The sequence below is a fragment of the Mus caroli genome, chromosome 13 (assembly GCF_900094665.2).
Source record: "Mus caroli chromosome 13, CAROLI_EIJ_v1.1, whole genome shotgun sequence".
Lineage (NCBI taxonomy): Eukaryota > Metazoa > Chordata > Mammalia > Rodentia > Muridae > Mus > Mus caroli.
In genome coordinates, this window is record NC_034582.1 from 13862749 (window position 1) to 13874889 (window position 12141).

The 12141-nt window shown below is 39.3% G+C and overlaps 1 protein-coding gene across 2 annotated transcripts in view; it reads right to left on the reverse strand.

Moving 5' to 3' along the window:
- Positions 1 to 10296, reverse strand: part of Pou6f2 (POU class 6 homeobox 2) — a 382578-nt gene extending 372282 nt beyond the window's left edge. The window contains exon 1 of one of the 2 annotated variants that reach the window (XM_021180807.1): positions 10007 to 10296. In XM_021180807.1, the coding sequence (XP_021036466.1) occupies positions 10007 to 10172 (166 nt within the window). In that variant the 5' untranslated portion in view covers positions 10173 to 10296. The remainder of the gene's footprint in view (positions 1 to 10006) is intronic. The other variant, XM_021180808.2, reaches the window with a different exon arrangement.
- Positions 10297 to 12141: the final 1845 nt, after the last annotated feature.

The window sequence follows — 12141 nt, forward strand, 5'->3', positions numbered from 1 at the left end:
AGAGAGAGAGAGAGAGAGAGAGAGAGAGAGAGAGAGAGAGAGAGAGAGAGAGAGAAAGAGAGACCCAGCATGCTTCTAGTGTTCAGAATACTGCACACAGAACGCTGTTTTTAAGCAGGACACTGAGGTCGACAACAGGGTCCCTGCATTTTGCTTCTCATCTCGGAACCTTCACTTTCTAATTTCCGCAGTCACTCTGGCCACTCCGTACCCTTCATATCTACCAATTGCTCTGTGGTTTGTTTTTACCTTAAAAGTTTAATGATGCTCCTGGTCGATGGGATTCCTTAGCAGCTAAATCACAGGCATTGTAGTTCCCTGTCACATGGCCAGATTTTGTGAAAGCTTTCAGGATCTTTTCTCAGACCTCCCTCACTCTGAGAATCCATAAGAATTCTCAAAAGAACCATAAACCGCTACAGGGCTTGGGTTATTATGTCATTATAAAGCCATATTGATACACTGCTGATCACAAGACGTGTGGCCCCATCTCTAGGCTGGCCTACCCAACTCAAGGCTCCCAGGAAGCACCAAGCTCACTGCTTCCTTAAGCAGTCAGTTGAAGACATTAAGCCCTTCAAAGCAGGATACTTAACTTTAAAAAATGAAAAATTCTGATTCCTTGTAGATTCCAGGTGGCTTGTTAAGAAATTACTATGAATACAAAAAATATAATGGGAGAATCAAAGACTTCAAGTTAAAGCATAAACCAATCTGCCTAAATTTTTGGATAATTCCTTAAGTCAATTTAAAATTCAAATCTGCCTTAATCTGAAGACTGACCCAAACGAGCCATCCAACACTCAAAGGCACATGCATATTCCCTTTCAGAGTCTGGGAAAGCCCTGTCAGAGGGTTGAGGTGATTCTCGCCCTATGGGTTTGCCCATTCACTGACTACACTGCAATCTACTGCCAGCATTCCATGGTTTCATTGACAGGTTAGTTGTGCACAATGTGTCTCACATGCTGCTTCCTGTGCAGGGTCTTTCCTTTTTTTGTGTATTTCTAGCTTTTGAAAATTTGGTAAATGAAATCGATGGATTGAGGAAAGGCCAGCTCTTACAAAGTCAAGCTCACCCCTCTACTCCTGCCCTCTACTCCTTCATAATTAAATACAGGGTGGTGTGTTTTCTTACTTGATTTTTATTCTCTTCTCCCTTTGGTTGATTTTGGCAATAAGTGACTCTGCAGTAATGCTTTCATGCTTTTTAAACAGCTTCAAATGTTTGCATATTTAAACCAAATTAATCCTTTAGCCTTTCTTCTCTTCTGACAGGGTTGATTCTTGTCTTCAATGCATTACACAAAACCATTAATTTGCAAAAGCAAATTGTGCTATACCAATACCAAGAGAAAAATCATCACATGTAGCAGTCAAAAGCTACAAACAAAAATGAGTATTATCACACTATCTCAGTAGCAAATGACTAAAATGGCAATTATTTCTTGCACATCACAAACCCACAACAAACCCCAACACATGCCTATGTAAATAGGCACACATTTTGTGTGATTCAGGCACACAAAATTCTTGTAGAACTGTGTGACAAACATTTTACTTACAATTGAACAAATTGGGTTTTTTGCTGATTAAAATAATGATCAGTACTTAATGCTGTGATAGACGATAGATGTATATCCACAAGTTGATACATGTCTAAAGTTTCCATAATTTACACATAGGTATTTTCCTGAGCTTGGATAGATTTTTTTATTTTAAAAGCACATATACAGCCGGGCATGGTGGCACACACCTTTAATCCCAGCACAGAGGCAGGCTGATTTCTGAGTTCAAGGCCAGCCTGGTCTACAAAGTGAATTCCAGGACAGCCAGGGCTATACAGAGAAACCCTGTCTCGAAAAAAAACAAAACAAAACAAACAAACAAAACAAAACAAAAAAACCAAAAAAAAGCACATATACCTTTTCCAAGGCAAATTGTGTAGAACCTCAATTTGCTTTCCTGAATTAAAATTAAATTTACTAAATTAAAATTTACTGAGCAATTTCTGAGGAATCCTGTTGTTCCCTCTGGTACCAGACTGCTAGGATCAAAAAGACAGTAGATCACAGCCAAAATGTCCAAAAGTAGTAATTTGTAGTCCTTTATTAGCAAAAGTTTGATCCATTTTATATAAGATTACTATTTTTATATGCATCAGTCTACTCAAATAGTGCATGAATGATGAGAACTAAAAGAATGCTTACTATTATAAACTAGCCTTTACCACAAACTTTATGACACAAAATACATAGTACTACAAATTTGATAGACACTGTGAAGCACTGTGTGGATACATAAGAAGATCAAGAGGAAAGTACACTGTTAGCCTTCCAATGGACAAAATGTTTTTTTCTGATTCCTTGAATGCAACAAACTATTATGGCAATCAGGTCATTCCCTGTCCCCATTAGTTGCATGGACTTAAAAGTAGGAAACAAAATATCTGTAAATTATTTTAATAGAGAAAAATATTTAAAGGCAGACATTTTATAGATAAGTATAAGAAAATGCTAATGCCAAAAGACAGGTCAAGACAGTCATCAAATTGATGAAACCTCCAGTATATCATTGGTACACAAGTCTCCGAAAAACACCTTCATTGTTTACCTTATTTTCAGTACAAACCAACAAGCGTTAGTGGTGTTTTATCTGTGTTATTTTCTTAAAAAGGTTTTAATCATCTTAATGACTGTAACTTTCATTATAGAGTTTTTCCTCTTATGGTGTTCAGCTCAAAGAACTTTGAAAATATTCAATTTATGTGCAATGACATTTCTTAGTTTCTGCTATTGCAACTGGGTCACCTTTTCCCCCTCTTTAAATAGTTTTGATGGGAGTACAGTTCTCCAATACAAGTACTTAAACAGCAGTAGTTGCACATGGCTAGCAATTTAGTGTAAAAATATATAGCAGAGTCTTATTATATATTCAACTGCAATCACACTTAAACCAATGCCAGCATTTGAGGAAGTTTAAAGGTGCTCTCTAAGATTCTGAGATACAGTGCAGATACCCATGTAACATACTAGAAAAATGAAATAGGTAAATGAGTAGTGACTTTATAGAGATCCTGCATAGCAAGTGGCAGGACTAGACTTTTATCACTGAATACTTAGAACACAAAGTTAATTTCCATTTCTCTGAGGACAGGCTTGCTTTAATGAAGAGAGATTTAGTGTTATTTTTTTTCAACCTCTGCAACCAAGAGAAAATCCTTAGTCTATCTGATAGTTCGGAACATAGCATTGAGCATGTCTATAACAAGGCCACTCGGTTTTATATTTTTATGAACCTCAACTCTGGCAATCAGACGATTGGAGTTTATACTCAAAGACTGAGAGTTGGTCCACATGTTATTAACTAGATATTGCCTCATGCCTAATAACTGCCAAGATCTAAATCTTCTCTTAATGAATGATTTTTAATGTACCCATTACTTGGAGATATTCCAAAAATAAGTCCAGTATTGATGGTTTCAGAACTTCATTTGAGTTGGATGGAGCATGATGCTCCACAGGTATCCAACTGGAGAATGCCACAAAAAATTAAAACAAGTTATAGTCAGATTTCTAAGAGAAACACCAAGTAGAATCTCAAAGGATAAACATTTTTAAACTAAGAAATAGCATAAACCACTAAAAAACAAAACAAAACAAACAAACAAACAAACAACAACAGCAAAATACAGAAACCAGGCAAACAAAAACAAGAAAATTTCAGAGCCACGGTGGATATTAAAGAGAAGTGAATCCAGGGAGAATGGCAACAGTTACTGTGAGCTTTCCATAGCTACCTCTGCCTTTGGATATTTTTTAAAAATTTATTAACCTGACAGCAGGAAATGTTATAGAGATTGCCCCCTGACAGGGCACCAGTTGGGTCTCAACACTTTGCTATCTTTCTCTTTAGCATTAGAAACTCAAGAAGTGAATTCAGTTGGCCAGGTGCAGATTTGGGTAAGTGCGCCTTCCCCTACAATTGCCTCGCCTGCTTAAGAAAGGTTTGAGCAATCAGGGGCAGCTCAAGAGCAGAGCTGAACTCCCCCACTTCCTTCTTCCAGCTCCTTTCTTTTAAATGTGTGATGTCTGATGTATTATTAATCCCAAAACATAGAGCAGCAAGGTCGCCAAAGAGATGCCAGCTTTCCCACAAATGATCTGTTTACAATGAGGTAGCACACAAGCTTTGCCTGAAACAGCCTACTTAAAGCTCAGCTCTCAAGTGGAAGAATAATTTATTTGGTCAATTTTTGAAAATAATAACATTAATTCTATAACTAAACTAGGTAATTGAGAAAGTAGGCAGTCTACTAAAGGACTAAGCCCTGGGAGGCACCTCTCTATTAATTATGACACAGACAATGCTGGACAAACTACCAAACGCTACAGTGCCAGGTAACCTTTAAGGTCAGAACACCCTGACATTCTAAAGGCTAGGATGGAATGAATGATCTAAAGGAATGGCTGAGTGCAGACAAATCTTTTTTCCAACTGTTTATGGAACCATTTAACAATAACAATGTATGTAAACCATGCCAATCAAAATAAAAGGGAAGAGAGAAAGCCATAGGCACACTCAGGCTGATGGACACATTCCCTCTCAGCATCTTTAGACTCTGCAATGCTGAACTTCACTTCTGTAACACTGAGCTGACCAGAGCACCCCAGGCGTGGTGAGTGGCAGAAAAGGAAAGCACCAAGGAAGTCCCCACTGAGTCTCCAGTCACAATGTGTTCCAGTGCAGTGCCGCTTAGCAATGAGCACGGCTCACTGAACCAATCTGCTGAGAAGTTTCAACAGAGGCCCCTTTCTCACTAGATTTATGTTTATTTCAAAGAATAGTATACATATATACACACATGTGTGTGTGTATTTCAAAGGAATATATATATATTTCAAAGATATATATATATATATAATATACATATATATATTATATATATATATACTTAATGTGGATTTGTTTACAATGCAATGTCCTAACAATATTCTGGTAGCAAAGCACCACTAAACTAAAGTTGTCTAAATGCACACAGCCTCTGAATTACTTTTTAAATAATTATATCAGTGAATTAGATCTTCTCAAATGTAAGAAGTAGATTTAAGTGTATATTTCTCTTCTCTGCTAGTCAGTACAGCAGGGCAAAGACCTGTGCGACTATTAAACCATAAACTGCTTTTGGCAAACACCTTGTCCTGAGTCCCATTTACTCACACCAATACATACTTCTATTGATTTCTGTTTAGTTTTTTTTTTTTTGCATAGAATATGCTGTTCAAATTATTTAGTTGATTTGCATATATGAAGTTTTAATGTTTGCTAGAAAAATATACCTTCTTTAGTGAAAAAGAATGTGAATTTTCAATTGATATAACATAACTTTTAAAAATGTAGAAGCATGTTCCATATTTTAAATGAATATATTTCTCTAGAGAATTTTCCTCATCATCTTCCAGCCAACTCCCTCTGGGGCTCAAGCCCTACATGCTGATTACTGGCTCCGGCATATTTTATGAGAGCATTATAAGCAACCAAGGTATTGAAACCTTGAGAAAGACATTTAAATAAAGTAATGAAGACAGCGACCTCGTAACGAAGGCCTCCACTTGCACACACAGACAAGAGGCAGCCTTGCTGAAGAGCAGCCCCCACGATGCCTGCAGTGACCTCCCTGCTGACCTGCAGAGACCACTGTCTCGAGGGGTGACAGACAATTTAGTCCTTTATCCTTTTGTCATTGAAAATGACTCCATGGCCATAAATTCTAATCAAGTCAAACTGGACAGCAATTTGAAAACAGAAAATTTTCTAACACATGATTTTGGACAAAGCTCAGTAGAAGGAAAAGGAAAACAGACAAGTGTATTTCCTAACATGGAGAAATCACTGACCCAGCTTTCAACCCTCTCCTAGTAGGTCACAGACAAATGATATTGAAAAGGCTCACTCTTGAGAGTATCATCATTATTTTTGTTAAGCCAAAAAGAAGAAGGCTATAATGTTATAGGAGAAAAACAGCCATATTTTTTTTAATTTCGCATACAACATTCATAAAGGATGTGTTTCTCTTTTAGGTCAACATTCTGAGCTGTGTGTCTGGCTTGCAGTTATGTGATACAACAAGAAAATCAGCCACTCACCCCAGCACAGCTACCCAGGCAGCTAGAACTTAAATACAAGCAATCATGGGGTTTACCTCGAAACAATATGAATTGTCCCAGGGGAAGAACTGTTCGTAAATCATTTTTCAAATCTCAAATACATACAGAGGAAATATTTAGGGCCTGTTTTATGAGGTCTCACTTCTTCAGTTGAGAATACAGATATTTTTCCAGGGATATATATTACTTTTATCTTTTCTGTAGCCTTTTCCTGACTACACAGTGGATACTGCCATTTGAATGTTAGCATCCTGCTTGCTGAATGTGGGACACTAAATGCTTGGTGGTCATAACCACGAGTGAGGCTCGACATTGACATGAGCAATATAAATGTCACTGGAGAAACACGGCAGCCCTTTCCCTTGGAGACTGTCTGCCAAAGGCCAGTTTGGGGTACAGTTTCTAGTATGTACATCACTAGTCCCATATTTGGTGACTGGCCCTGTGTGGCATCAGTCATTTGATCATGCAGCTAGAGCATTGTGTGACACAGCACCGGTTTCTCTAATAATTCTTCCTCATGCAAGCCTGCCCTCCATCCATCCACACTGTTTCCTGTGGCTCAGAACGTAGCAGAATATGCTCATAAGCTGAAAATGGACGTATTTTTTGATGGGCTGTATAAGAATAAATAATGCAAACTTAATGATATCGCAGAGAACTGCCTCACCACATGTTTCTCAATGAAATGTGGATTTATCTCTCTTAAGTGTACTTTAGCTTCCATGGCTGTTCAAGTTAAGCAAAATGCTACCTCTGATGTAATTACTTCATAAAACACAAGGGCCCTTTTCTGAACTTTCTACTTAGGCTGGCATATGGCTTCTTGTTCCTCCTCCTGGCATTCTGAGCGGCTCAGAGCACTGAAACATTCTGCACAGTATGTTTCCCTTTGGATGCTGTTAAGTACAGAGGTGCAATTTAAGGAGAGGCATAAAAAGCCCAATGGTTCCTGGAATTTCCTTTGTTTATCCATAGAGGGCATCAGTATTAGCCTTTCTCCTGCAGTTTTGGGCTGAAGATGCCATACTGTGAGAAAGACGGGCCTGTCCTCTGGGCTACTAATTTGAACGAGACCCAGATGGGTGAGCAAGCTTTAAAGAAATCCATTTATACTGAAATTTCAGGTGCAATAGGAAAAGCGAGCTCCTTCTGTCCCCTGTTGTTGTCTAATGTCTCTCCATGACACTAAACACAGCAAAATGCACAGGATTTGCCCTGATCTGTCCTTTCCATACAAGAAGCACAGGCTTTAACAACAGGAAGGAAAATAGAGGCACGGTGGCTTGAGAAAGAAACGGCAGAAAGACCCTGTTTGGAGAAAAGCTGGATTGCCCAGGAACAACACAATTCTCTGTTATCAAATAAAGAGCACATTCAGAATCATATCTAAAAACATAACATGATGCCCCCAGACATCCACGTGCTAAGAAAGACAGCACGTGCCAGCACCATACATTTTATCTTCAAAGTCCCTAAAAAGACTGGGTGACGAATACTTTAGTAAGTTTTAGACAGTTCTGTAAACTAAAATTTTCATTTCTTAGCCGTAGTCAAAGTTCTTAGCACTATTCAAAAGTGAGAGTACAATTGTCCCAATAACTCGGACATTCTTGCAAGACCAGTGAATGCTCTCAGCTCTGTCCACTTTATACAATTTCTGTCTCGTGTTGTTTTCGGATTTTTCTCAAGTTTTTAAGACTGTTAAATCAACTTGTTTCTTGTTTCTTCCCTGCCTATTTGAAAACTGTGAATGATTCACATTGTGTTTATAAAGTAATCTAGAGGAGAAAGGCAAGCCAGTAACTGTAAAATGTCTAGAGGCAGAGTGTGAGAATTCACTGGACTCTCACACACTCTAAAGTTGAGAATCTCAAAAATGCAGGTAGGTGCCTTTCCAAGTCCACTGTGGGTCTCCAGTTAAAGTAGAACTCCTTGGTCTCTGGCATCCCAGAAAGATTCCACTTAAAATATGTTTTCTGGGAAGTTTAAATAAAATTCCATTGCCCCCTCAGGCTTTTCAAAGCTTCCTTCACTTTGAGTGCAGACCAGTAAAAGCAGGGTACAGAATGCGCTACAGTTCCCAACACTAAAAAAAAAATCTAAATAAATATGATGAGAAATCTGTCATCCTTTCATCTCTTCAACTGACAGAAAACAAGTTGTGGCTACAAACCAAAGTCGACAAAATGTGCTTATTTAAAAGAATATATGGAACATTTTGAACATATACTTCAACATCTGCTGCTTTTGGTCAGGTGAGGATCTGCTGCCTTTGGAAAGCCAAAGCCTTATACAATAGTCAGTATCCGAGGGGGCTGCAGGTGGACTTTCGCCTTCCCGTCGGTGATGGCTTTACTGCTTTCTCTCATTAGCCTCTTAAAATGAGTATGTTAAGGCATGACTTTGCACCCAGCTACAGTCTTAGACTACAACGACAAACTTCTGCAGGATGGAGAATTGGAGTTTCAGATTCTGTATCTTTTGACCTAAGAGTGACCACTGGGTTCCTTAAAACTAGAATCAGTTGTAGTCTTAGGGGAAAAAAAAATCAGTATTTTTTTCCAAAAGAAACATCCAAAACAAAGTTTCTGTGTGGTTCCCTTCTGGTGTCTGCCTGGACATTTGTAGGTAGAGGGATGTCTTCTGTGAAGCTGGCTGAGAACTGCTCATCTCTCAAGAAAGTGTCTGTTCTCTATTTAACACACACACACACACAAAAAAAAAAAATCTCTTTTTAAACTAAATCAGTATTCTTCGCCAAGTATTTTATGTGTGGATGTTATTTGATTCCAAACTTTAGCATTATTATTTTTTTTAATCTGAGGGCAAACAGTTTCCTGCTTATTTATACTAGGTTAATTGTAGAGAGGTAGAGACAGACACACTTGAAGAAAATTTAAAGCAAGTGTGTCAGAAACTGCTGTTCTGAAAACCTAATGTCACTCAGAAGCCTAAAGTACTTGTGCAGCAGACATCTCACAGCATCCATCAGCAGCACGTGCCTCGGCAGCCCGCTCCCCTTCCTGATTAGAGACCACAGTAGTTGGAGTTGGCTTAGAGACTGTCATGCTTGAATGACAGATGTCTCAGCTGAAGTGGCCCTCTGTTTGTTCTCGTTTATGAAACAGATTCCTTAAAGGTCCTGGTCTGTTGCCATGGTTAGCATGAGGCAAAAATATGTTAAAGAGAGGGGATAGGGGAGAAAGGTAGGGGATATTCTGTTCCCTCAGCCCCTTTAAAAGAAGAAATACTCACTCAGATGGTAATGACAAAATGTGTTTCTTTGAGCCATGCCTGTAGCCACCTTTGTTTACCTGGCACAGAGCGATTTGTATTGACATTTTCAGTTCTCCTCTCTCATCTTTTGACTACAGATAATAACTCTTTACTCTCTTTCCCCTTAACAAAAGGCTGCAAAGCAACCTGAAACCGAGTCGATATTTATTCAATAAATGTTAACCAATTCACGCAATGGAACTGATTTCCTGATGATTTTTACCACATTTGTTCTTTCTTTTCATTCTGGTTTGTTCGAATAATTTCCAACCTGGACATGGTAACACTACTTGACAAGTCAAATGGGCAGTAAGTAAGTTCCTTGTTGGTTAAAAAAAAAAAAGTTTGGAGGGCATCCTCCCAGCCAGTTGAACAGTTGAACAGAACAGACTCCGTGCTTTAGCCCCTCTAAGATGCGAGGCTCCTCTTTAGCACTTACCAAAAAAAAAAAAAAAAAAAAGAATGAAAAACAGGAGGAAAGGGGGGCTAGGGTGGTGGTGACTGGATTGCTCTTCCGGACAACATGGTAGGACTGAAATGAAATACCTAGACAGACTTACCGAAGAGCTTGCTGGGAGTGTCCTCGCTGTCATTTGATTCCGCGGGCGCAAGCAGGGGCTCATTCAGCTCGCTGTCTGAAGTAGCAGCCTTGTCCTCACCTCTCAACTCCGCATTCATTTCACTCCGCACTGACAGCAAGGGCTTACTGACTTGTCCAGCTATCATTGGATCCTAGGATGGGGGGAAAGAGCGAAGGGGAGGAAAAAGTGGCAGCTTTAGAGAGCGTGTCCTCTCTCCCTCTCCCTCTCTCTTGCACACACACTCTCCCTCTCTCCTCTCTCTTATCTCTGCCTGCTCCTGCTGTTATTGCTGGCTGCAGTCAAGTGAAGAGCTATTACAGATTCGATGAGTTCTCCATTACTCCCCTCCCTATTAAAGCTCAACTAGCATGTGAGAGATTCAGGAGGCTTCGGAGGGAAAAGGAAGGGGGAAAAAAACTTCTTTGCAACCAGGCTAACCAACACAGCTTTAATTGTAGGATGTGCTTTTGTAAGGATGTTTTTTACATCTTGTTCTGTCTTTAATGCAGTAAGGGGGTGGGGGGTGAAAGTGCTGGCATACTTCAGCGACGCACCTCTTTAGAAGGGGCACCCTATGGAGGGAACGGGACTATTTTAAGAAGCCTTCTCCCTGGGGGAGAAGCAATTAAACCCTATCCCAAGAGTAGAGAAAAGAGACAGGAAAAGAGAGCCCGCTACAAGCTTTCAGTGGAATAGGAGATATTTCTTATGTAAATTCTCGGAACACACTTAGAAGTTGACTACAGGGGTCCCAGACTGGGGACAGAGGCTGGCCCTAAATCAAATCCACATTCTAAAGCAAACAAAAACACAACAAAATAAACGGAAATTGCTTTACATTTTTTTAAGAAAGAGGGAAAATACTTACAAACTGTGTTCAATAATTCAGTTACCTAGAGCATCATACACCCAGAGCGTTAAAGAAAAAGGAGTCAAGAATCGCTTCCAGGACAAAAAAAAGGAAGAACTTTTCTCCCCCCAAATTTAGCACGCCTTTATCTTCAGTTCGTTTAGAAGGGCGTGTTAGGATGAGTAGTCCTCAAATCTAGCCTTTAGTCCACTTGCAAACTAAGATCGCTTTGGCACTGATATCACATGCAGAGGCAAAGCAAAGCAAAAACTGCCTTTTTCCTTCGTGATCTGGGAGCTATTTATTGTCAAGTTTATGCCTAAATGGTTCCCGAGCAGGAAACAGGTGACGTGCAGGAGCAGGTGGAGCGGCATGCTCCCTGCCCATCATCACATTGGTTGTGCTGTGCCTGTGCTGTTTTCTTTTCTTTTTAATGTATTCATGCCTGAAAAGTGAATTTGATATGACACATGATAATCTATGAAAATGTTAATCAATACAAATAGTTTAAGCTGTCATCAAATGCACTTCTTTAGTCAATACTCATACCACTGAAAACAATGTCACTGTCACCAGGGCTTAATTTGCACAGCACTTAAATATTGGACTCTGTGCATCAATGCACTCTTCTTCAAATACTGTAGGTAAACACATTTTCTCCCTATTTAAGGCTGAAGCACTCAGCACACATTTAGCTGAGCCGAATCCTCCCTTTTGAATACCTTGATAGGTCCACTGGAGGGCAAAATTAATACTTAATTGAATCTCACAGTCATCAAAATAATCAATACTTTTTTATTATTTATTCTTTACAGTCTGTTGACTGTTTCAAACCTCTAAGGGAATGGTGGAAAGGATTCATGGCTTTGAAACACTGTCATTTAACAAGGTAATTTTCAGTGGGGCATTAGGGGTTGTGAAACATATAATAAAACAAAAATGGTGGCTTATAATAGGAAGAAAGAAAAGAATTATATTTCTGCCATCTAACAAAACAGGATAAATAAAAAAAAAAAAAGCAAGTGCAGAGAGAGCAAGGCAGGAGGGGGATGAGGGAGAGAGAAGGCTGGCTTTTGAAGGGTTTTATCATATCAAGAGCAGAGCTGAGCTTTCATAATGCTGACATTTCTCATCCTGACAATCCTAAACAAGTGGAAAGGATGCGATCGCAGATATCATCTTTCATCACATTCCCCAGCCTAAGAACCAACATGACAGCTCCTCGGCCCTTTACACTGTTAATTACTAAATAAAATACTACTCT